The sequence below is a fragment of the Oryx dammah genome, unplaced genomic scaffold (genome assembly GCF_014754425.2).
Source record: "Oryx dammah isolate SB20612 unplaced genomic scaffold, SCBI_Odam_1.1 HiC_scaffold_28, whole genome shotgun sequence".
In the NCBI taxonomy this organism is placed as follows: Eukaryota; Metazoa; Chordata; class Mammalia; order Artiodactyla; family Bovidae; genus Oryx; species Oryx dammah.
The window spans coordinates 41,836,665-41,864,045 of record NW_024070212.1 but is presented as its reverse complement, the minus strand read 5'-3'; the positions used below and the strand labels follow the sequence as shown (position 1 = coordinate 41,864,045).

Sequence of the window (27,381 nt, the reverse complement as noted above, 5' to 3'; positions counted from 1 at the left end):
AGTATTTTTATTGTTGCTATATGAGTATTTTTATTGTTGCTATATGAATATTTTTACTGTTGCTATATGAATATTTTTACTGTTGCTATATGAGTATTTTTAAAGTTGTAATTTGCATGTCAGACACAATTTACCAGCCGAACAACAACAGCAGTTTACGTGTCAAACCCACCAAGGCCTTAATGACTGGCAGTATTTTTATTATGCCCTCATATTTGAATGACAGATTAGACATAAATGCTTTTCTCCTTCAGTGCTTTAGAAAATATTATTCTGTTGATGTCTTACTTCCAGTATAGCTATTGAAAGTTTCATGGACCTATACCTCATTCATGGAGAAGGAAATGGCAACCCGCTCCAGTGTTCTTGCCTGGAGAATCCCAGGGACGGAGGAGCCTGGTGGGCTGCCGTCTATGGGGTCATGCAGAGTCGGACACGACTGAAGTGACTTAGCATACCTCATTCTATTAGAAGTGATTACTCTTTCTTTTTTGAAGTTTTAGAACCATCTGTTTGTCTTAATTTGGGACTTTATTCTAACTTTTCTTATCTGTTTCATGTGGTCCTCTATGAGCCCTTTTGATCTGAGATTTACTATTTCTTTTCACTTTCTGGGGCTACTTTTGTCTGGGTATCTTCTTGTCTATTTCTATCCCTACAGCTTTTCTTCTGTTGTCTGCCTTTAACCACTCCTGCTGCCTTTGGAGAATTTTTCCATCTTGTCTTCCGTCTTACTAATTTGACTCTTAGCTATATCCATCTACTATTTAGTCCCTTTATTATCACTTTACTGTTTTCCTTATTTCAACTATTAAAAATTCCAGGCCTAACATCTCCACTTAGTCATCTTTAATGTCTTTTGTTCCTACTTCATGTTAATAATATCTTGCTTATGTTTGAGGATATTTGTTTTGCTTATTGTGTGCTATTGATAAAGTAATTCTGTTTCATGTGAAATGTTACTCAACTCCTCTCTCTCATCTAGTCATTAGACTCCTCTGCTTTCGAAGGTTTGTCTTTTCCCAATAGCTCATATTCCCTTGATTATTAGTTCTCTGTAGCAGTCTTAAGTTGTAAAACAACAGCTTTAAGAGCCAAGGTAAAAGAAAAGTCCAAAGAGGCTGGTCATGTCTCACCTGTTTTCATTAGTTTCTCCCAAACATTATGTGAGTTCTTCACATCAGTACCTCGCATATACTTCTCTGTAGTTTCTCCAAGGTTAATTATGGAAAGGGCACCAACAGCCTGGAATACTTTGGCAGCTCGTCAGGAAGTGCAAAGACAGATTTTCTATTCACTTTATGCATTTGAAACAACCTGTTCGTTCATAGTCATTTTGACCTGTGTACCTTTTTGTGTGCATTCTTCTGATTTTGTGGCCAAATTTCTGAGATTTAGTCACTAAACATTGACTGTCCGGTTATTTAGTATCAAGTAAATTAAAAAGCTCTCTGCCTTTCTGTATCACTTGACAAACATTTTCCAAAAACTAGTACCTCTATTCCTAGCTCATAATAGAGGAAATAGGAACAGGAGGTAAAAGGAGCTTGCCCAAGGAGGTGCATCAACCATCCATTAATAAACATAAGGGAAACATTCAATCTCACCAGTACTCAAATTTATATTAAAGTAGATCATTGTATATATATATATACACCACATCTTTATCCGTTCATCTGTTGGTAGACATTTAGGTTGTTTTCATGTCTTGGCTATTGCAAATAGTGCTGCTGTAAATATTAGGGTGTCTTCTTGAATTGAATGTATGTATCTTCTTGAATTACAGTTTTCATCTTTTCTGGATATGTGTCCAGGAGTGGAATTACTGGATCATATGGTAGTTCTATTTTTAGTTTTTTAAGGAATTTTCTTACTGAAATGAGCCAGTGAACAGTTTTGAACATGAATGACATGACCTATCTTGTGTATTAAAAATATAGTGGCTGTACCAATTTACTTTCCCACCAGTATTGTACATGGGTACCCTTTTATCCACATCCTCGCCAACATTTGTTATTTGTAGACTTTTTGATGATAGCCATTCTGACAGGTATAACATTGTAGTTTTGATTTGCACATCTTCAACTTTTAAAGTATTACCAAACTGATCTCCAGAGTAGTTTTCCTAATTTATTATATTCCTTTTAAATTTTATAAATGATTTATTTTTATTTTTAGGTTTTAATATTACTGCAGGGGTTGATGAAGAAACAGGATTTGTTTATGGAGGAAATCGCTTCAATTGTGGTACATGGATGGATAAAATGGGAGAAAGTGACAGAGCTAGAAACAAAGGAATCCCAGCCACGCCAAGGTAGTGTTTATTTATAGTGTTTATATAATTATATCATTTGTAAAGTGATACACTTATGGAATCTTTTATTCTATTAACCATGAAGTGTTCTTCTTAAATTAATCAAAATTTTCCTTCCTTCCTCCCACTTCCCCTTCCCCGTACTCCTTTCTCTCCCCCAATATACACGTATACAATCCTCTTGATATGTCATCAGGTAAAGCTGTCTGTTCTCTTCTGGATGTTCTCATGGATTGATTCCCTACAAGCACCTCAAAGGAAAGTTTTATGATTCATTATCCCCCTGGTTAAACATTTCTTTATAGCCTGAAGTATTTTCACTTATAAATATTTCATTATTATTATCTCTTGTAAATACAGAAAACAACCCGTTGTCCTATCTTTTATGAAATCCTTTCACTTTATGAATATTTTCCCCTTAATTTTTTAATCTTTTATCTCATCATTTCTTTTTATTTAAGTTCTTACTATAGTATCAAGTCTAAGAAACTATTTTCTTATCCAGATTTTATCTTCAATCAGAAATGTCAAAAAAATTGTGGAATTAGAAGTTGTCATTATGTATTTTGCATGTTCTTTTTAAAAATCTATTTATTTTGATGATTTATTAGATCTTGAACTTCCCTTTCATTTTCCTTAAAAATGAGCTTTCAAATTATGATGCTCACCTTCCCTGGCTTTCTTTAGTCCTATATCCTATATTTTCTATCTTTTCTCTGGAATTCTGTCTCAATATTCTTTGATTCCTACTTCTGCCTTTTTCCAGAAACTATCTCCTTTTACTCCATAATCTGTATTCTACTTCATAGAATTTTTTAAAAAATAAGATGCTAACCAATCCAAAAGTAATAAAAGGTGAAATTTCTTATATATGCCACACACTTCTATAAAGTAATGGACTTCCCTGGTGGCTCAGACGGTAAAGCATCCGCCTACAATGCGGGAGACCCAGCTTCAGTCCCTGGGTCGGGAAGATCTCCTGGAGAAGGAAATGGCAACCCACTCCAGTATTCTTGCCTGGAAAATCCCATGAATGGAGGAGCCTGGTAGGGCTACCATGGGGTCGCAAAGAGTCAGACACAACTGAATGACTTGACTTTCCTTTCCTATAAAGTAAGGATTTTTATAGTCATTTTTATAATACATTAGTTATATAATTCTTCAAAATTATTTTTATGAATGCCCTTTAAATAGTGCTTAAATTACTCATTGTCACAGAGTAAAATTTATTTTTAATTTTAGAGATGGATCTGCTGTGGAAATTGTGGGCCTGAGTAAATCTGCTGTTCGTTGGTTGCTGGAATTATCCCAAAAAAATATTTTTCCTTATCATTATGTTACAGTGAAAAGACATGGTAAGCTATTTCTTTTGTTTGCAAAGAAAGTCCAATGACTGTCTATATGTTTAATCTACATAATCATCATGTGACTCAATGAACTGTATTAGAAAACCCTTAAAATTAAAAGGAAAGACAAACCATTAATTTACTAGTATGAAATTGTAACAAACCTGATTACTAACTATATTTTTATAGCAACTTTGAACTAACATATGAATAGCCTCTTATTTATTTTTTTCCTTGATATGACTATGATCAGGTCAAGTTTTGGTGAACAATTATGAAATCTTTATATCTCCTTTTTTTTGGAACAGTGCCGTCCAATAGAAATACAATTTAAGCCACATACATAATTTAAAATTTTCTAGTACCTACATTTTAAAAAGTTAAAAGAAACAGGTGAAATTAATTAATGATTATATTTTCATTAACTCAGTATATACCAAATATTATGTCAACATGTAATCACTGAAATTATTCATGACTGTTTTACATTCTTTTGAGGCATACTGTGTCTTAGAAATACGGTATATATTTTACACTTCTAGCACCTGTCAGTTCAGACTAGCCTCCTTTCAAGTGCTCAATAAAGGTAATTTTATCAACAGTAAGAGTGATCCAAACAAAGACAAATGATCTGGGATCACTTGTTGGAGTCTAATCCTTTTTCAGTAATAACAGTGAAAGATAATTTTTAATTTCTGGCTAGTGTCCTTCAAAAGACCCTAACTCTTTTCCAAAAAAGTGTATAATTTATTGACTAAATATTATTCTTCAGCTTTAGCTAAATGTATGAGTTTCTCTGAATGCTTAACACTACCAGGTCTTTTTAATGTTTCAGGAAAGTCTGTGAGAGTCTCATATGATGAATGGAACAGAAAAATACAAGAGAACTTTGAAAAGTTATTTTATGTGTCAGAAGACCCTTCAGATGTCAATGAAAAGCATCCTAATCTGGTGCACAAGCGGGGCATATACAAAGATAGTTATGGAGCATCAAGCCCTTGGTGTGACTACCAGCTCAGGCCAAATTTTACCATAGCAATGGTTGTGGTGAGTAATTTGCTTTGTTCTTTTCAAATTTCAAAAATGTTATGATAGGGTTTATTTAGTTCTTTATTCTCATTTGTTTTCAAATTCATTGAATTGTTAAAAAGTGAGTTATTTACTAGCTAGTTTTATATGGTGTTTTCTCACATCCAAGTACTAACCAGGCCCAACCCTACTTAGCTTCTGAGATCCGAGGAGATCGGGCGCATTCAGAGTGGTATGGTCATAGACCATATGATCTTTTCTAATGAATAAAGCATAACACCCTTAACTATCACATTTGATGTCAAAAAATAGAAAATAATGGGTTATGACCAATGAAGTTCTTCTCAATGTTTTTACATCATAACACATAGGAAATGATTTTTAAAAAAGGAAAATGATGATGTTTGTACAGCACACTGGGTGAAATGGATTAGGTTGCTGCCAGATCCACCCGCTTCATTGAGCCCCAGACCCCACTCAGCTGTGGGGAAAGCTGAGGGCGTCTGTTTCTCAGCACACCTGTGCCATGCCTCAGCTCACTAGTTGGAAACATCTGGACCAATGAACTAATATGAGTAGCTTCAATTCACATTCTGCTTTTTGCTGTTGTTGTATTGTTCTAATTAGTTCTGTCTACTCAAGAATGCTTGACTCTCCTTTTCCATCTATACTTTAGTCTAAAAATAAAGTACAGTGAAACAAAGAAGGTATGTGTTCAACATCTGTGTCCGGATGGTGCCACCTTGTCAAAAAGAGTATTAAATATTGTATTATTAATTATAGTAGAATAAAAATACAAAAGTACATAAAGGTAGCATTGGTTCAGTGTACATTGATGTTATTTAACATTTAAATTTAATGTGGATTTTTAATCACTTAGTCATCTTTCTCTCCTTGTCTCTATCACAAGTAAATGTGCTCATGCTATTCCAGTGCATATCCTTCTGTGTTTCATTATGACACTAAAAGCAGAAAATGAGTTCCAGGTGAACTTAAAGGAAGATAATGTAAATCTTATGTTCTGCCTTCATTGGCTCTATGGCAACTTCCTTTTGGAACTAGTAAACTTTCTTAAAGTGACACAAGGAAACAATTACCCCAAACAGCTTTCCTAACCTCTAAGGCCAAGATCAGTGCTTCCAAGTCAGCCTGATAGAATTAGGTCTGATTAGACATCTACGCTTGATCTTCTGGACCAGCACTGTATTTTTAAAGTTTTCATTATTTTCCAAGTTTATAGTTCTTTTTTTTTCTAATGTGGGTAGACACTAATTCTTCTGTGATCTCAAAAAGTTTGTATATTTGTTTTTAACACTTATTAGGCCCCTGAGCTCTTTACTACCCAAAAAGCATGGAAGGCCTTGGAGATTGCAGAAAAAAAATTGCTTGGTCCTCTTGGCATGAAAACTTTGGATCCAGAGTAAGTTATAAGTATTAAGAATGTAGTTCATATTATATTTAATGTATATTTATATTAAATTATGTTAGTATTGGCATGAAAACTGTGAATTCAGAGTAAGTCAAAATATGGGTGTTAAGAATGGTATTGATATTTTATTTCATCACGTCATAATTTTTTTGCTTATCAATTAAATCTCTAAAGTTGCATTCAAACTGAATTTTTAAAAATACCTTCTATATCTTCATTAAGGCGCTCCCCTACTAACTTAGTGGTAAACAACCCACCTGCCAGTGCAGGAGATGTGAGCCCCGATCCCTGGTTCAGGAAGATACCCTGGAGAAGGACACCAACCCACTCCAGTATTCCTGGTTAGAGAATCCCATGGACAGAGGAGCTTAGGGGGCCACAATCCATGGGGTCGCAAAGAGTCAGACACGACTTAGCAACTAAACAGCAACAACATCTTCAATAATCGTCAGTGTTCAAAGTAGGCTTGTCCTAAATTCAATAATCAATAAAAGAATTTTAACTTTATAAAACTAAGATGTCATATGAATATTTCCTAATGCCTATTTTTTCTGATCATAAAAATCATATATGATTATTGTAAACATTGGAAGCATAGATGTATGGTTTCCTCAGAGACAATATTTATTTTAGAAGTTGTGACTCCTAGTAGTACCTCCTATAATTCTAAATGTGTTTGTAGCTATTTCTTGATTCCTTAAATATCAGATGTTATTTGCTTGCTTCTTGTGATGACAGATCACATCGCTTCTTTTGATGACAGATTTAACTGTGTCGTTACCTCGCCCTGAACCCTTTCCATTTTCTCTAAATAATTACATCACTGTTTTTATTTAAGCCAATAAATAATTTTGTTTTTATGATTAAATGTTTATCTCATTTTGCATTTCTTTTCTCTTCCAATTTTTATTATTTCTTGAGTTCATAATGATGTTTCTCTTTTTCTTCGACTGTTTTGCTTTAAAATTTGATGCCCGTCATCATTTGCTTTCTGTTTCATATGTGAGAGATCCCCATTTTGTTGTAGCCTTACCTTTGTAGATTTTTCCTAACATATTGTTTACTCATTTCTCTCTTGAGATGCAAAATTTTATATGTGTGAACTTATCTGCATTCTAAAGTATTCTCAGTGTTTTCTGACGTGGTAGGAACCACTGGTCAGAACTAAAACCCACAGAAAAAACATGTGATAAGGTCTATCTATCTCACTAAAAGAAAAAAAGCAATAATTTAATTAAAGAGAGTATAGATAACTATCTTGTATTAAATATTGCAGTGTTTGTAACTTTGTTTAGTTTGTAAATATGTGTAATTATATTCAGTTGCTATTTATAATCTGATAATCTACCAATTTGACTTAAAATAACTTAATGGAGTAGTTTAAAAAACAGCCTTTCCAATATATAATAATTAGTAAAACTTTATCATTAATATTTACTAATTCAAATTATTATGTGTATATTTTAATTGTTATAAGTATATTAGAGGCTTCCCTTGTGGCTCAGACAGTAAGTAATCTGCCTGCAATGCAGGAAACCCAACTTTAATCCCTGGGTCAAGAAGATAACGCTGGAGAAGGGAATGGTTACCCATTCCAGTATTCTTGCATGGAGAATTCCATAGACAAAGGACCCTGGCAGGCTACAGTCCATGGGGTCGCAAAGAGTCGACTACAACTAAGCGACTAAGCACAAGTAAAATAATTAACTTTAACCAATATTTAGTGTCTCTTTGGAAGCAAGATATCTGAATCTTTTATGTCTTTTGTATTAGGTATTAAGCATTTGTTAATCTTCCCCTAACACAGTCTGAACTCAGTATATTAATTTAAGGTTAGGTGGATGATGAGCTTTAGTCTTTAGATTGAAAGATAAAATAATTTTATTATTTCTTACCTTTTCCATTAGGAAATTTTTCTAATGCTTTTTATATAATGTCTGATTTTTTTAACCTAAATTTCAATCATTTTGCAGTGATATGGTTTACTGTGGAACTTATGACAATGCCTTAGACAATGACAACTATAATCTTGCTAAAGGTTTCAATTATCACCAAGGACCTGTAAGAATTTCTTTTTATTTCTTTGAGTTTTCAATTTGTTATTTTTCAAAGAATTTTAGATATTCACAGCTCTTTTCTCTTCACTTTTAAATTTTACAGGAGTGGCTATGGCCTATTGGGTATTTTCTTCGTGCAAAATTGTACTTTTCCAGATTGATGGGTCCAGAGACTACTGCAAAAACTATATTTTTGGTTAAAAATGTCCTTTCTCGACATTATGTTCATCTTGAGAGGTAAGTCATCAGAGCATGTAATTTCTGAAACTAGTATATAGTGTTTAGACTTAAATTGAAGAAAGTAAGGAAAACCACTAGACCATTCAGGTATGACCTAATTCAAATCATTACGATTATACAGTGGAAGTGACAAATAGATTCAAGGAATTAGCTCTGATAGACAGAGTGCCTAAAGAACTATGGACAGAAGTTCATGACATTGTACAGGAGACAGGGGTCAAGACCATCCCCCAAAAAAAGAAATGCAAAAAAGCAAAATGGCTGTTTGAGGAGGCCTTACAAATAGCTGTGAAAAAAAGAGAAGCGAGAAGCAAAGGAGAAAAGGAAAGATATACCCATTTGAATACAGAGTTCCAAAGAATAGCAAGGAGAGATAAGAAAACCTTCCTCAGTGATCAGTACTAAGAAATAGAGGAGATCTCTTCAAGAAAATTAGAGATACCAAAGGAACATTTCATGCAAAGATGTGCACAATAAAGGACAGAAATGGTAGGGACCTAACAGAAGCAGAAGAGATTAAGAAGTGGTGGCAAGAATACACAGAAGAACTGTACAAAAAAGATCTTGAAACCCAGATAATCATGATAGTATGATCACTCACCTTGAGCCAGACATCCTGGAATGTGAAGTCAAGTGGGCCTTAGAAAGCATCACTAAAAACAAAGCTAGTAAAGGTGATGCAATTCCAGTTGAGCTGTTTCAAATCCTAAAAGATGATGCTGTGAAAGTGCTGCACTCAATATGTCAGCAAATTTGGAAAACTCAGCAGTGGCCTCAGGACTGGGAAAGGTCAGTTTGCATTCCAATCCCAAAGAAAGGCAATGCCAAAGAATGCTCAAACTACCACACAGTTGCACTCATCTCACATGCTAGTAAAGTAATGCACAAAATTCTCCAAGCCAGGCTTCAGCAATATGTGAACTGTGAACTTCCTGGTTTTAGAAAAGACAGAGGAACCAAAGATCAAATGGCCAGCATCCACTGGATCATTGAAAAAGCAAGTGAGTTCCATAAAAACATCTACTTCTGCTTTAATGACTGTGCCAAAGCCTTTGACTGTGTGGATCACAACAGACTATGGAAAATTCTTCAAGAGATGGGAATACCAGACCACCTGACCTGCCTCTTGAAAAATCTGTATGCGGGTCAGGAAGCAACAGTTAGAACTGGACATGGAACAACAGACTGGTTCCAGATCGTGAAAGGAGTCCATCAAGGCTATATATTGTCACCCTGCTTGTTTAACTTATATGCAGAGTACATCATGAGAAACACTGGACTGGATGAAGCACAAGCTGGAATCAAGATTGCCGGGAGAAATATCAGTAACCTCAGATATGCAGATGACACCACCCTTATGGCAGAAAGTGAAGAAGACCTAAAGAGTCTCTTGATGAAAGTGAAAGAGGAGACTGAAAAAGTTGGCTTAAAGCTCAAGATCCAGAAAATGGAGATCATGGCATCTGGTCCCATCACTTCATGGCAAATAGATGGGAAAACAGTGGAAACAGTGTCAGACTTTATTTTGGGGGGCTTCAAAATCACTGCAGATGGTGATTGCAGCCATGAAATTAAAAGACACTTGCTCCTTGGAAGGAAAGTTATGACCAACCTAGACAGCATATTAAAAAGCAAAGACATTACTTTGCCAGCAAAGGTCCTTCTAGTCAAGGCTATGGTTTTTCCAGTGGTCATGTATGGATGTGAGAGTTGGACTATAAAGAAAGCTGAGCGCCGAAGAATTGATGCTTTTGAACTGTGGTTTTAGGGAAGACTTGGGAGTCCCTTGCACTGCAAGGAGATCCAACCAGTCCACCGTAAAGGAAAGCAGTCCTGAATATTCATTGGAAGGACTGATGTTGAAGCTGAAACTCCAATACTTTGACCACCTGATGCGAAGAACTGAGTCACTGGGAAAGACCCTGATGCTGGGAAAGATTGAAGGAGGGAAGAGAAGGGGGTGGCAGAGGATGAGATGGTTGGATGGCATCACCGACTCAATGGACATGCGTTTGAGTAAACTCCAGGAGTTGGTGATGGACAGGGAGGCCTGGCACGCTGCAGTCCATGGGGTTGCAAAGAGTCAGACACGACTGAGCGACTGAACTGAACTTAGTGTTTAGTCAGTTTATTAGCTATTAATTAAATGGCATTTCCATAGAATTCATTTCTGTATAGTCTATGTATCACAATGAAATTTGAAAGGTTTACTCTTTAACACAAGTTCTATGTAATTTTCACCTTATTTTAATTATTTTAGATTATTATTTAAATACTTGATATTGCATGATTTGTATGAGGGGGAAAAGCCTTTGATTTTTAAAATTTATCAAATATTTTGTGATATGGTTAGCACAGGATATATACAAAAACTAAAAGTCTCAGGCTTGGCGTTTTGAGTTCACCTATTTAAACATATATTGATAAATATTTTAATAAATGGTTTTATAGTATTATAATTAAAATATCAGTGTTGGTATTTTGAGTGTTTCAAACCCATTTGTCATGTCCTTTGTCTGAACTGCTGCTGCTGCGAAGTCGCTTCAGTCGTGTCCGACTCTGTGCAACACCATAGATGGCAGCCCACCCGGCTCCCCCATCCCTGGGATTCTCCAGGCAAGAATACTGGAGTGGGTTGCCATTTCCTTCTCCAGTGCATGAAAGTGAAAACTGAAAGTGAAGTTGCTCAGTCATGTCTGACCCTCAGTGACCTCCTGGACTGCAGCCTTCCAGGCTCCACCGTCCATGGGATTTTCTAGGCAAGAGTACTAGAGTCGGTTGGCATTGCCTTCTCCATTGTCTGAACTATTAGCAGATAAATTGTATCAGAGTTATGTGCCTTTTTAAGATGATATAACTTGGTCAAAAGCTATCTTAATTTTACAAATTCTAGATTAAACCTAGATATATGTACATCTTATATGATGTACGTATATCATATTTATAATATGCATGAGCAACATAGATTTTATCTCGTCTACTACAGGAACACATGGGGCTTCCATCTATCACCATGAATGTTGTCAAAATTTTTTTTCAAAGCTATTTTCATTAGCTTAAATACAGTCACAGAAATGGAGAAGGCAATGGCAACCCATTCCAGTACTCTTGCCTGGAAAATCCCATGGACAGAGGAGCCTGGTAGGCTGAGGTCCATGGGGTCACAAAGAGTCGGACATGACTGAGCAACTTCACTTTCAGTTTTCACTTTCCTGCATTGGAGAAGGAAATGGCAACCCTCTCCAGTGTTCTTGCCTGGAGAATCCCAGGGACGGAGGAGCCTGGTGGGCTGCTGTCTATGGGGTCGCAGAGTTGGACACGACTGAAATGACTTAGCAGCAGCAGCAGCAGTCACAGAAACCTTAGTCCTGTCACACTTCTACCTCATCTAGAGATTAAGTCTGAAGTCTTTGTAATGTAAACATTCTTATGTTCTGACCTTTATTGCACCACAATATTTTTCAATATTTGCATTACCTTTCTTTCTTTCCATTTTTTCCATGAGGAGTAAGAATATGTTGCACTGAAGAGGTGATTTTTCTACTTTTGCCTATAATCCCATCCCTCCTACCTGTTCCACATTCTTCTCAAATGATTATCCTCACTTGGTATTCCACTTGATCCTTCCTTCCTAAGCTATGAAGATACCTGTCAGCCTACCCTAAAATAAAGTCCCTTCATACTGTTCCTACCTCAAGCTTTGTTTTATCATTCTGTTCTTAGGATCCACTGTTTCTATACAGTAGTTTGTTTGTTTGCTTTCTGACACCAGCTCAGTCGTCACCACATGCAAGCTGGCTTTTGTTTTGCTCTCACCAGTCTGGTGAAGCAACTCAAGAAGATCCTTTCTGGTTCCCAGATCCTATGACTTCCTCTCAGGTCACTTCTTTGACTGGCTATATCGTTGCTTTCCTCTTTTCATGAAAAACCTATGCTCGCCATAGCATTAAATTTCCCTTGTTAACCTAGTAACAGTAACAATTATAATAATAGCAAATAATATTTATTGAGTACTTAGTATCTTCAGATATTGTTCTAAATGCATTCATATAACATTACTCATTTCATCCAAAAAGATATATAAGATAGCTACTATTATTGTCTTCCTAGCATCACATCTCCCCTTAGTAGCTGCGTGGCTGTGGGCAAGTTATTTAACTTCTCTAAGCCTCTGTTTCCTCATCTATTTAAGGTATGTGCTGGTGTTGTTTTGAGGATTAAATTATTAGTACGTGTAACATGGACAAGATACTAACTCAGATATGAGCTACTATCTCCATTTTATAATGTAAGCTTAGAAAGTTAAGTAATTTATACACAGTTAAATGGCAAGTAACTTGGTAGAGCTCTTACTAAACTCCAGGCAATGTGGTTTCATGGACTGTGCCCTTAACCACTACACGATTGGCTCTATTTGCTGTTTTTCTGGCTTTGCTTTCTGGAACCTAAAAACACATTCATTCTCCAAAAAAAATCTATCCTTGATCTTCTTTTCTTTTCTGTCTACCCTGTCTTCTGTTATTTCACCTAGTCTCACATCTTCACTCTTCAGGTAATTTGAACTTTCACAAACTCCTCTTCTACTTGTCAACCACTTAATAAACTTCTTATCTTGGATGTCCTTCTGCCATCACTCATTTTCTCTCACAGTTTTTTTTTTTTTTTTTCCGTATGCTTCCCATCTTTGTTACAGTATTACCATTATTCATGGTCTGCAAGCTCAGACACCCCAGGTACTTTTTAACTTTACTTCATTACCTCTCCAGAACATCCAGATAGTTGTCAAGACTTGATTCTAGCTCTCTTCCTTTTAATAACCCACCGTCTTCCTTTCTTTGGCCAGTGCCTAGTCTGTAACTCATAATCTTTTCTCTGGACTAGGCAATTAGCTTCCATACTTCCTCTTCTCTCTCCATTTTGTCATATCACCCCAAACAAGCTCAAGCTTGTTGACATGTAACTCTCACAATTTTAATCTTATGTTTAAAAATCTGTAGCAATTCCCCACTGGTTACAGAATGAAATCCAAATTCCTTAGTTTCCACAATTTTTTCTCCAGCTACCTTTCCATTTTTATTTCTTACTGTTTCCTATAGCTATTTTATTACCATTAGCTTTAACTATGAGCTTTGGATTCGAATTCTGTCCTTGCTGCTAATTTTCATGTGTGACTTTCAGCAAGTTACTTAACATCTCTGAAATAAATTTCTTCATCTATAAAATGGGAATAATAATATCTCATTACTTGTTGTCAAGATTAAATGAAAAGATAGATCAAAAATATTTGTCACAAATCAAGAAATGGTTTCACCTAAAGTACATTATTACTTTTTAAACTTCCTATAGAATCTGTAATAATGTCAGTATTCTCATTTTTGATTTGATAAGTTGTATTTTCCTTTTTTTCCTGATCTGCCTGACTAGAAGCTTATCAATTTTATTGGTCTTCTTAAAGAACCAGCTTTTGAGTTCGTCAATTTTTTTTCATATTATTCAGTTTTTATTTCATTGATTTCTATGCTAATTTTTATTATTCTCTTCTACTTACTTTAGGTTTGTTTGTCTTTTTCTGTTTTTTTCAAGGTGTAAGTTTAGGTCATTGATTTAAAGACTTTTCTTCTTTTCTAGTATAGGTACTTAGTGCTAAATTTCCTTCTATGTACTAAATTAACAATACCCCAAAATTCTGATGTGTTATGTTTTTTCTATTCAGTTGAAAATACTTTCTGTTTTTCCCTTTAGCTTCTTCTTTGACTCATAGGTTATTTATAAAGGTGTTATTTAGTTTTCAAATATTTAGGAATTTTCCAGAGATGTTTCTATAACTGATTTCAAAGTTAATCCTGTTGTGGTCAAAAAATGTACTTTATATGACTAATCTTTCTAAACTTATTGATACTTATTTTATAACTCGAAATATGTTCTAACTAGGTTACTAAACTGCAAGTAAAAAAGTGTGCCTTCTGTTATCATTGGATGGTGGTGGTGGTTTAGTCGCTAAGTCATGTCCAACTCTTGCAACCCCATGAACTGTAGCCCCGCCAGGCTCCTCTGTCCATGGGATTCTCCAGGCAAGAATACTGTAGCAGATTGCCATTTCCTTCTCCAGGGGATCTTCCCAACCCAGGGATTGAACCCAGGTCTCCTGTGTTGTAGGCAGTCTTTACCAACTGAGCTACAAGGGAAGCCACGACATTGAATGGGGTGTTCGTAAAATGTCACCTAGGTTGATGAGCATTGGTCACTCAGTTGGGTCTGACTCTGATCCCATGGACTATAGCCTTCAGGGCTCCTCTGTCCATGGAATTTTCCAGGCAGGAATACTGGAGTGGGTTGCCATTTCCTTCTCCAGGGGATCTTCCTGACCCAATGATCGAACCCCAGTCTCGTGCATTGCAGGCTAGTGTACAAAACACTTACAGGTTTTCTGTCTACTTGTTCTGTGAGTTACCTAGAAAGGTAACATTTTATTTTACAATTATGGATTTACCTACTTCTCCTTGAAGTTCTGTGTGTTTCTATTCTGCTGCTAAGTCGCTTCAGTCATGTCCAACTCTGTGCAACCCCATAGACGGCAGTCCACCAGGCTCCTCCATCCCTGGGATTCTCCAGGCAAGAACACTGGAGTGGGTTGCCGTTTCCTTCTCCAATGCATAAAAGTGAAAAGTGAAAGTGAGGTCGCTCAGTCATGTCCGACTCTTCATGACCCCATGGACTGGAGCTTACCAGGCTCCTCAGTCCATGGGATTTTCCAGGCAAGAGTACTGGAGTGGGATGCCATTGCCTTCTCCGGTTTCTATTCAAGAAGAATAGTAATGATACCTACGTCACAGGGTTGCCGTGAGTATTAACTGAGATAATGTACATAAAGCACTACTATTAGAACATAGTAAATGTACAATAAATATAAACTGTACTATTATTCAAGAAAATGAGAAATTTGTATAGAAATTTGGATTGTTTTTAATTGGCATTTTTTTCCTAATCATCATTTCCTAATCATTTTTTCGTTCTTCATTTCATGTTTGTTTTATAATTTTGTCAAGATCAAACATAATACATTCATATAATTACAATTTGAGCCTCATAAACTTAATCTAAAAGAAATAAAATTAGGCCTGAGAGGATGTTTATCTCTATACTTACATTACTTGTAATGGTAGTTTCCTGTTTTCGGTGCTTAAAGGGACTGTTTTGTAATTGAAAGTCTTAAATCCTAAAGATTGAATGTCAAAGAATAATTTCAGTCTAAATTCTTTATGCATAATCTTTAGTATAGCCTGTTTTATTTTGTAGTAAATGGGTACATATGATTGTTTTCTAAAAGATAAGGCAAAATCATGAGCTGTATTGCGTTTTTTATTAATCCAACAAGATATATTTGATTATATCTCATAAAATGGCTCTTCTTTCTTTAAGATCCCCTTGGAAAGGACTTCCAGAGCTGACCAACGAGAATGGCCAATACTGCCCTTTCAGCTGTGAAACACAAGCCTGGTCAATTGCTGCTGTTCTTGAAACACTCTATGACTTATAGTTGACTCATGCCTATTTCTTAAGTATGCAATCAGTTGTGTTGTTGAGTGCAGTTTTAATATAATGTAAATGTTTTACATGCACATGCTAGAGTCATTTTTTAAATCTCATTCATATAATATTGATGCCCTAATAGGTAAGACTATAAAGCATTGGTTTTGCTAATGTACTTTTTGATTTGAGTAAGAAAAAAAATTATCACTACCAATGGAATGTTTGTCTTTTGAATTCAAGAAGTATTCCTCAGATGTCTAGAATAAATAAATTTGAAAGCTAGAGTTTGAAAAAGAAAAATCATGTAATATTCTTTTGTACATAAGTGAAATGAAATATGAGAATGTAATAATGAAAGAAATGGAAAAGTATCTTTAAATGGTGGTATATATTTTCTTCAGTAACAGTATATACTGAATAAGCTGTGGTTAATTAATCTTCTCAACCTTTTACTAATAGTATATTTGCTGCTGCTAAGTTGCTTCAGTCGTGTCCGACTCTGTACGACCCCATGGATGGCAGCCTACCAGGCTCCCCCATCCCTGGGATTTTCCAGTTAAGAACACTGGAGTGGGTTGCCAGTTCCTTCTCCAATGCGTGAAAGTGAAGTCGCTCAGTCGTGTCCGACTCTTCGCAACCCCATGGACCTCAGCCTACCAGGCTCCTCTGTCCATGGGATTTTCCAGGCAAGAGTACTGGAGTGGGTTGCCATTGCCTTCTCCAATAGTATATCTAGCACCTTCCAGATTGCATTCAGAAGATACTAAATGAATATGGAATCATGGAAATGTCCTCCTATAATATATGTTTATAAGTGAAGCACAGATGTTTATAATGTGCTTTTATTTTTTTCACTGATAGTGTAATATGTTTTTAATACAATGAATTTCAACAGTATATTTAACATATATTTAATTGTGCTAATGATGCATAGGCTGTATGAAAAAATCACAAAGTATTAGAAATTTATTTTCTAAGAAAAATTTTATAAAATTAGTCTTGAGTTCCACTTTCCTACTTTGAGATGGTTTACATTTTCGTAATGCAAACCTTCAGACATATTTATGAGAATTTTAAAGAAAAAGGTACTATATTAATTTTCTAAAAATAACTATTTTTAGTTTGTATATAAAAATGTTTTATATTGGTTTCCTGTTAACTGAAAACTGTTGACAAGTTTAGCATGGAGAACAGGCTTAAAAGAGAGATATGAATTCAGCAGTTATCTTGAATCCAATAAAGTCACTTGAATAGTTTTTCATGTGATTTTAAGATAGCTTAAATCTGGAGAAGTTATAAAAGGAAAAAGACTTTTAACATTTGTATGATTTGACATTTTTAACAGTATTTATTTTCTAGATGATTTTTTAAAAATATCTCTTTTTGTCTCAAGAAGGCACAATTAGATCATTATACTTTCAGCTGAAAGAAAATAGTTGCAAAAATCCATTTCATTATTCAGTTGTAACATTTATAGTTAAAATAGTAGTACAATAACACTTTTCTCACCTAGAAGTCATATGCCCAACTCCCTTATGAAGAAGGAGTAAAAATATTGAAAAACAAGTAAGCTAAAACTTCTGGATAGTAAAAATATAAAAATGTTTCAGATCCCAAATACCCACGCTCAACCCTACTTCAGTGTTAACTAGCTCGGTTTTCTGGTTTCCCAGCCTAAAGCAGATTGACTTCTACATAACGATGCATTGATTTCCAAGTTTTCCTTTCTTCTTCATTGTTCAATGTCTGACCTTCTCTAACCCGTGCAGTTAGAAAAATGACCTTCCTTGAGAGGGAGAACCATCAAAGATTCACATAGTTCTCTTGTAATTAAACTTCTATATTAAAAGTGGTAAGAAAAGTAATTAAAGACCAACATTAAATCTGTTTTAAAAAAAAGGCAAGAAGCAATGGCTGGCTGATGGTTAAATGTGATAAATAAATAAGTAAATGAATAAATTAATCCTAATAAATAATAACAAGCTGACAATTTTAAAAACATAGCCATATTGGGTTATCTATGGTAGGGCAAATATCCACCTCACCAGTACATTTTTAGGATATCATATTATACTAGAAAATTAAGCAATTCATATTTTTATTAGGAATATTAATGAAAGAACATTATTATAATCTGCATGGCCTATTTTAAAGCTTAAGAAGCATGTTATACATTATTTTATCAAAGATTGTTAAAATAATATTAATAGCTTTAGACTTTAGAGGGATAAATGTTGTTTGACTAAAAAACATTTAAATAGAATACTTCATTCCTGTGTGGTGTTGAATGAGGTACCATTATATCACATATTGAGAATGGTTCTGTGCCCTGATTCCTAATTAATTCAGATCAGTCTCACTCTTGTACCTGAGAAGTTTGTCAGTTTAACCAGTATGCTGTAAGACTTTGTTTCACAGGTAACTGAGGAAACATGAGACTGTCATCCTGTCTATGAACGTTATGTAATGCATTTCTGAGATGTCTTCACCTGCTCTGTCTAGTAGGCAAATGTCATTTTTATGTCTGTGCCAAGAAAATAAAAATCTTTTCTAAAGGACTGTATTTTGCATTTATTCCATTATTTAGCAGTTAACTAATTTGTTGGTGCTTACTACTACCGTTTATTTAGGACTTGCTTTATCTTTTTGCAGTATGTATGGAAACAAAGACAGGAAGAATTTTAGGCTATTTGGTAATTTATTGAATTAGCCATGTTGAAATTAGGAGCAAAGTTAACTCTTGATGTATAAATTGACCTATGTTGAGTATGTTAGCAGCTATACATACTCCAGGTATTTCTTGGAATCTTTTGTGCTACTGTGAATTTTTTACCTTTCATGAGTATGAGTGAATTGGTCAAACTTGCCAAACTTATTTATAGAAATCTTCAGTGCACCAAAATAATAAACTCATGTTTAAGTTGCTCAGTTCAAGGGTTGTTTTTCCATTTGTATGACTTACACTATTAAATAATACTGATACTTTGTCATTTGGGCAGTTTTTTTCCAAATATATATATTTCTTAGCATATCTGCTATTGGGTTTGTCAGCTACAAATTGGCACTTACCAAGAGCATTGCCAATGACAAGGCCTTTGCCATCTGCCTCTACAGAGATTGAACCCCATGCTGCTATAGCTGTTGACCTTCAACAACCCCTGAGGGAGTTCAGGGTGGAGTGGGGCACTCTGTGCTCCAGGGAATCTGGTGGGACATGTCTTTAGATGGTTGGATGTTTTGAGGACAGATTTTAAGATCTCAATCCTTGCATCTCCTCATATCTAGAGAAGCACTAAATCCCTTCATGGTGACATCAGACGCTCATGACTAACCAAAAACCTTTTCTAAATTGAATGCTTCATGGTATTGAACTCCCCCTTCACCAAAACTTTATATATTGTCTTTCCCCGACTGCCTCTTTGGAGCAGTCTTTCAGAGCTATCTGAGATGCTGCCTCCCGGGCTGCAGTCCTCATTTTGCCCCAAATAAAACTTAACTCACAACTCTCAAGCTGTCCATCTTTTTTAGTCGACAGGTTAGAGGTTTTTTGTTTAACTTACAGAAACTTTCATTTTTATTTAATTAGATATTTTAGTGTTTTTTCTTTGTTAACTCTTCTGACTCTTCAAAATTTAACTGAACTTTTAATCAACTCAATAATAAACTTTTATTTCTGTGTTATATTCTGATTTTATATTTATATATTTACAGCAGCATACAGTCTGAGGTGAAACTATAGGTTTTTTTTTTCCTCTAAATTATTATATGCAAGCTCACGAATTGGATTTCATTCGTAGTGATTCTTTTTAAAATTATTGAATGTTTTACTTTATAATAAGATGTTCAGTTCAGTTCAGTCACTCAGTCATGTCCGACTCTTTGCGACCCCATGAATCGCAGCACGCCAGGCCTTCCTGTCCATCACCAACTCCCAGAGTTCATTCAGACTCATGTCCATCGAGTCAGTGATGCCATCCAGCCATCTCATCCTCTGTCGTCCCCTTCTCCTCCTGCCCCCAATCCCTCCCAGCATCAAAGTCTTTTCCAATGAGTCAACTCTTCGCATGAGGTGGCCAAAGTACTGGAGTTTCAGCTTTAGCATCATTTCTTCCAAAGAAATCCCAGGGTTGATCTCCTTCAGAATGGACTGGTTGGATCTCCTTGCAGTCCAAGGGACTCTCAAGAGTCTTCTCCAACACCACAGTTCAAAAGCATCAATTCTTCAGTGCTCACCCTTCTTCACAGTCCAACTCTCACATCCATACATGACCACAGGAAAAACCATAGCCTTGACTAGACGGACCTTAGTCGGCAAAGTAATGTCTCTGCTTTTAAATACTTTCTGGGATATCGATTGAAGTTTTCTGTGTTCAGTCATTTAACTAATGTAATTTTTGTTTTAATATTTATTAGAGATTTTTCTCACCATCTTTGTCACTAATCCCCTGCTCTTTTTTATAGAAACTTGTCTTATATACTTACCTGTTTGTTTTTTACTATGTCCAAAAAGTTTTCTCTTACCATTTTTACTAAATTTATAACCGTACTGTAAGTTAATTTGATAGGAACTGACATTTACAGTATTTAATCTTCTAAGAAATAGAGTGTCTGCATTCAATTTTTTAGATTGCTGAAATTCCTCCTAATTTTTGCTGTTGCCAGTTAGAATGGAAAAACTCAGATTAAACATTCATGAGCTTCTACCATATAATAGCAATTTTATATTAGAAGTATTTTACCCATCTTATATATAAGAATATTACTAAAGCATCCTGCCCTAAGTCACACAACTCATAAGTTACTGGACCAGAACTCACTCTTGATCTTCCTACTCTAAATCTTTTTTCAAAGATCCTAAAAACTGAAGTTTTCTGTGCTCACTTTCATGCTTGCCACCATCTATCCATAGGTCAAGATACAGCTATTATCAGTTGGCCACATGATTATGGAAACCATTAGATCTTGTTCTGCTTGGATCTAGATATATTCTCTTATTATCCTAGTCAGGGGGCTTCCCTCACGGCTCAGTTGGTAAAGAGTCTGCCTGCAGTGAGGAGACCCAGGTTCGATTCCTGGGTCGGGAAGATACCCTGGAGAAGGAAATGGAAACCCACTCCAGTATTCTTGAGCCTGGAGAATCTCATGGACAGAGGAGCTTAACAGGCTACAGTCCATGGGGTCACAAGAGTCGGATACAACTTAGGGACTAAACCACATAGTCAGGATAATATCAGGGCTTCCCTTGTGGCTCAGCTGATAAAGAATCCACCTGCAATGTGGGAGACCTGGGTTCAATCCCTGTGTTGGGAAGATCCCCTGGAGAAGGAAAAGGCTACCCACTCTAGTATTCTGGCCTGAAGAATTCCATGGACTCTATAGTCCATGGGGTCACAATGAGTCAGATACAACTGAGCAACTTTCACTTTCAGATATACCCCCTTATTATCCTAGTCAGGTGATACATTTGACGCCCTGGTCAAAATGTGTCTGCAACAGTTTGCATTGATAGGATAACTAATATGTTAGTGTCAGGACCAGCCCAAAAATGGACCAACCTGAGAGAGCGGTGCCACAGAAGAATAAAGAAAAGGAAGACTCAGAAATAAAGTGGGGATCAGGGGGCTGATGCCACTCGCAGGCAAAAGCCCAGATCCTAATCCTTGCATACCTTTTATTGTTAACTTCTACTTCCTTATTCCTGCTCTCAGTTCAGTTCAGTTCAGTCGCTCAGTTGTGTCCGACTCTTTGCGACCCCATGAATCACAGCATGCCAGGCCTCCCTGTCCATCACCATCTCCTGGAGTTCACTCAGACTCACGTCCATCAAGTCAGTGATGCCATCCAGCCATCTCATCCTCTGTCGTCCCCTTCTCCTCCTGCCCCCAATCCCTCCCAGCATCAGAGTCTTTTCCAATGAGTCAACTCTTTGCATGAGGTGGCCAAAGTACTGGAATTTCAGCTTTAGCATCATTCCTTCCAAAGAAATCCCAGGGCTGATCTCCTTCAGAATGGACTGGTTGGATCTCGCTGCAGTCCAAGGGACTCTCAAGAGTCTTCTCCAACACCACAGTTCAAAAGCATCAATTCTTCAGTGCTCAGCCTTCTTCACAGTCCAACTCTCACATCCATGCATGACTACTGGAAAAACCATAGCCTTGACTAGATGGATCTTAGTCGGCAAAGTAATGTCTCTGCTTTTCAATATGCTATCTAGGTTGATCATAGCTTTTCTTCCAAGGAGTAAGCGTCTTTTAATTTCATGGCTGCAATCACCATCTGCAGTGATTTTGGAGCCCCAAAAAATAAAGTCTGCCACTGTTCCCAGTTTCCCCATCTATTTCCCATGAAGTGATGGAACCGAATGCCATGATCTTTGTTTTCTGAATGTTGAGCTTTAAGCCAACTTTTTCACTCTCCTCTTTCACTTTCATCAAGAGGCTTTTGAGTTCCTCTTCACTTTCTGCCATCAGGGTGGTGTCATCTGCGTATCTGAGGTTATTGATATTTCTCCCAGCAATCTTGAGTCCAGCTTGTATTTCTTCCAGTCCAGCGTTTCTCATGATGTACTCTGCATATAAGTTAAATAATCAGGGTGACAATATACAGCCCTGACGTACTCCTTTTCCTATTTGGAACCAGTCTGTTGTTCCATGTCCAGTTCTAACTGTTGCTTCCTGACCTGCATACAGATTTCTCAAGAGACAGGTCAGGTGGTCTGGTATTCCCATCTTTCTCAGAACTTTCCACAGTTTCTTGTGATCCACACAGTCAAAGTCTTTGGCATAGTCAATAAAGCAGAAATAGATGTTTTTCTGGAACTCTCTTGCTTTTTCCATGATCCAGTGGATGTTGGCAATTTGATCTCTGGTTCCTCTGCCTTTTCTAAAACCAGCTTGAACATCAGGCAGTTCATGGTTCACGTACTGCTGAAGCCTGGCTTGGAGAATTTTGAGCATTACTTTACTAGCATGTGTGATGAGTGCAATTGTGCGGTAGTTTGAGCATTCTTTGGCATTGCCTTTCTTTGGGATTGGAATGAAAACGGACCTTTTCCAGTCCTGTGGCCACTGCTGAGTTTTCCAAATTTGCTGGCATATTGAGTACAGCACTTTCATAGCATCATCTTTCAGGATTTGAAATAGCTCAACTGTAATGCCATCACCTCCACTAGCTTTGTTCTTAGTGATGCTTTCTAAGGCCCACTTGACTCCACATTCCAGGATGTCTGGCTCTAGTTGAGTAATCACACCATCGTGATTATCTTGGTCCTGAAGATCTTTTTTGTACAGTTCTTCTGTGTATTCTTTCCACCTCTTCTTCCTGCTCTAGAAATATCTGTTCTTTATCTCAGATTGGGGATAAAGATATACAAAGCACAGGCCTCAATGTCAAAGGCCTTCAGGCCTTTCATGACTTTGTTTAGCCCTTCAGTTAGTGACGCCCATTTTCAGCAACTCTCTCAAGGCTCTGGTTATGGGCACAGTCAATAATGGTTTTCCATCAGTCACACCAGTACTTCAACATCTTGTTTTTAAGATGTCTTTCCACGATGTACTTTTTACTGCTCCCAGCCCTTTGTCTGGGGGTGATGAGAGAGTCATTCTTATTTTTCAAAGATGCCCTGTTAATTATAGTACAGGCCTGTGCATAGCATATCCCCTACATATTAGTGCCTGAGTTAGGCTACAAAACTACAAAACTTGGATTAAGTTGTAAATGTGAGTGTCTTATTAAAGTGAGACAAAATATTCAAAGGCTGCAGGAAACTTAAGAGATGGCCAGCTGTCAAAGTTGGTACATGAGAATTTTGGTGAAAGGAAGCAAGTTATATCTGTGGAAGTCCACTAACAAATGAGGTTCTTAATGAAGCAGATGCTAGCTAGTGTTAATGTATTTATTGTAATTGATATGTTTTGGAAGTACAAAACTAAGCACTAGATGTCTTTTCTTAGAACATAAAGGAGAAGTGCTCCCAAAATAATTCATCTTTGTCACATCACGCTCAGTAAGTTGCAGTCTTCACTTATCTGCCTAGGCTCTCATCTATTCCCCACTGTATTTGCATTCTTGTCTTGTCCTTAGACCAACATAATAATTTCTTGATTGATCACACCATACTTTATCCCTGAGAGAACTGAAAAAAACCTTTCTTGAACACTGAGTATATCCTACCACTGCTCAGAGGATGTTTGAGATACTCTTATAATTGGCTCCAACCTCATCCCAGTTTTGTTAAAATGTTTCTTTGCTCTTTCCAAAGCTGATTACTTGCTTCTCTGAGCCTTTGCATTTTCAGCTGTAAAAACAAGGATGATGGTAATACCTACCTTGCAGGATAGAAAGGATTCATGAAGGCAACTCATAATACATTAGAATTAAGTTTGATTGCCCATAACAGTGGTCTCTATGAGACAGAGGCCCAGAAGTGTGCAATCCATGGCTGATATGCTGGTTCAGTGATCATCAGAAACCAAGGCTAGCATCTAATGACAAAAAATATTCTATAATTTTTTAGATAAAATTTTCTTAATGTGAGTTCATTGTCTCTTAGATGTTGTGGACAGATGTACAGTAACCTATTGACTTAACTTTAATCAGTGATTTCTCCAAATTCTTTTTCCTCTTGACTTCCCAAAGCCTTACTTTGGGGGAGAAAGAACTCAACATTTTTATCTTTCAAATCAGCTGTAAATTTTATGGCTTGGTTAAAATAAGAACAAATTTCATAATTGATCATTTTACATTTACATTTTTAATTCATAACTCAACACAAAATTTTAAAGAAACAAAGCTATTATTGAAGTCTCTACTAATAAGCAAGATGGAATTTTGTACAAATTTTTGTTGTTTTGGATGTGGTCATTTCTCATCATTGGGTAAAAGGAAAAAATGTGTTTCAGCAGAAAAATAAAAAATGGCTTGGAATAATTACCTAGAATGCAGTTGTTATTAGCTTTAGAATTCCCTTGTTTCTGAGTGTTCTCAGGAAATATGAGCTTCTTTAAAGCAACTTCAAAGCACTAACTCCAAGACCTAGTGTAGCTTTCTATTAGAGGTTCATTTAAATTTACTGAATTCAGCTCTGCTTATTCAGAAATAAGCAAATATGTTGCTTTGAATGAAGGCATTCTTAATTTCTTTGTGTTTCCAATAATGTGATTGTTCCATTGGATCAAATGTGATTCTAGATTCCATTTTCCACAAAACACAGTTTCATAAACCAGCAATTCCTGGTCTTTTACATACTGTGGAATACATAGAAAAAGATATTTATTTAAACAACATTTTGTGGTAAATGAGAGGAGGATGCTTCTGGTTGCTGACAAATAGTCCGAGATGTTTGGTTTAAAGGGCTTTTTAAAAAGTCACTCTTAAAGCCCCCTTTTCATCATGGGGTTCCACTTTAGTTGGAAAACAACTCCCAATACAGAGGCTACTTAACCTTGTGCCCAACCTAAGGAAGGTTGGGCACACATATATATATGTGTGTGCCCAACATATGTAATTAATGAGTAATGGTTTCTTGGACTTGCTAAAACATGGCTTATCAGTTTTCACTCTAGTAACTTCTTAAATAATGTTCAAGTATAATTGCTTTCTTAGAAAAAAATTATTTTGAAACATGTTGTCCACCTGAAAGTATATAACATATGTGCACCTTTAAAGAAGAATAAGTAAATGAACAGCCATGAACCCAACATAAAATTAAAAACTGAAACAAATTTTCTGTCCCCAGTTTAAACAATGCTGGGACCAAGCAAAGACAATAGCAGTGTATTCCAGGGGCTCTGCTCTAAGAAGGTAAGATGGTAAAACCACTAAAATAGCTTTGCTCATCAGGATTTCTCTGATGACAATTGAAGCAAAATTTGCTTCATAGGTCCTTGGGAATGTGGCAAATTTTACACTGAAAACTGGAAGCTAAACACCTTTCAAATCTATCAGATCATCTGACAGGCCTGTGAGAGCCACAGCATCAAACTCAAGATGATTACTCAAGCTACTATCTTAACAGAAATAAGCAGGATGGTGGAAAGGCTACATATTGTGTGTTAGAGAATGCTCCCCAGTTTAACATGATCTTTGAAATTACAAAAATTGTTCTTAGGTGCTACATTTTATTGAAATTTAACTTGAAAATGCATTTACCACATGGTTGTCATAACTCCCTTTCTATCCAGTCAAGTAGTTCAAGAATATTTTGTATAATCTACTGTTTTAAAGGGCTTCCCAGGTGGCTCAGTGGTAAAGAATCTGATTGCAGTGCAGGAGACGTGGGTTCAGTCCCTGGGTGAGGAAGATCCCCTGCAGAAGGGCAGGCCACCCACTCCAGTATCCTTACCTTGAAAATCCCATGGATATAGGAGCATGGTGGGCTACAGTCCATGAGGTTGCAAAGAGTTGGACATGACTGAGTACAGCACTGTTTTAAAACTTGGATGACAAGTTTTTCTCTCTTCACTTTTTTCTTCCAGTTTTATTTTTATCATTGACTCTTTTTGTCTTTTATAATCCTGTTGAAATGTTTATATGTATATAACATTTATATTAACATGTATATTAACATGTATATTATATATGTATATATATTATATATATATATAATAAACTTGAAATTGCCCTTTTTAAGAATAACTGAGCAGATTTTATTAAAAAAAACCCTATTGTCTTTTTACATCACTTTCCTTTTTTTAATTTCTCTTACTCCCTTCCCCCCTTTCCTTCCGCCTCTCCTATCATATTTTATCCCTTGAAATTACCTTATTCTTACCATAGGAATTATAAACATTGCATGGCCACATAGCAGTGTTCACAAAAAAAAAAAAAAAAAAAAAAAAAACCTGAACATCTTTGAGTTGAATACCTACAAAATCTAAAACTCCTTGGACTAAACTTTGAAAATAATTGTTCCAGTGGCAAAACAACCAAATTATTTGGTTCAATATCTTTGCTTTTGCAAGAAAAATTCTGAGTGGTTACTGTTATTCTCAGATTTTATATTAGAAATGTTATTTGTATAAAGCAACTCCATTTTCTAATACTCTGGTATTATTCCCATTGCTCCTGTAAGGAAACAACCCTTTAGCCAAAACATTCTGAAAGAGCATAAGTAGTCACAATTCTGTCAGGTAAATATTTCAACTGTTTATTTAAATCATTAAAGTCTGTGTATTCTGATCCTGGGTTGTTGAACCAAAATTACTTTGGTGTTCCATTTATATATATTTCAAGGCTTATTACAATTGTGGGCTTTTAACAGTTTTCTCTAAACTTTCATACCATAGATATAGGAAAGTTATCCCATGGTAATATATACAATCTTCTTGCTATTAGGTAAAGTCAGGCTCTACCAGTAAAGATATTTGGAATAATAAATGTTTTACCCTTGGTAGTTTATTTTACTCCACATTTTCTCTTCACGTTGTAATAAATCCA

General features: G+C 36.0%; 1 protein-coding gene across 2 annotated transcripts in view; it reads left to right on the top strand.

Annotated features, from left to right (window-relative positions):
- AGL (amylo-alpha-1, 6-glucosidase, 4-alpha-glucanotransferase) overlaps window positions 1–18,870 on the top strand; it is a 78,503-nt gene extending 59,633 nt beyond the window's left edge. For both annotated transcript variants that reach the window (XM_040232238.1, XM_040232239.1), the window contains exons 28-34: window positions 2,179–2,314; window positions 3,557–3,669; window positions 4,496–4,707; window positions 6,012–6,109; window positions 8,092–8,179; window positions 8,279–8,412; window positions 15,835–18,870. In XM_040232238.1, the coding sequence (XP_040088172.1) occupies window positions 2,179–2,314; window positions 3,557–3,669; window positions 4,496–4,707; window positions 6,012–6,109; window positions 8,092–8,179; window positions 8,279–8,412; window positions 15,835–15,952 (899 nt within the window). In that variant the 3' untranslated portion in view covers window positions 15,953–18,870. The remainder of the gene's footprint in view (window positions 1–2,178; window positions 2,315–3,556; window positions 3,670–4,495; window positions 4,708–6,011; window positions 6,110–8,091; window positions 8,180–8,278; window positions 8,413–15,834) is intronic.
- Window positions 18,871–27,381: the final 8,511 nt, after the last annotated feature.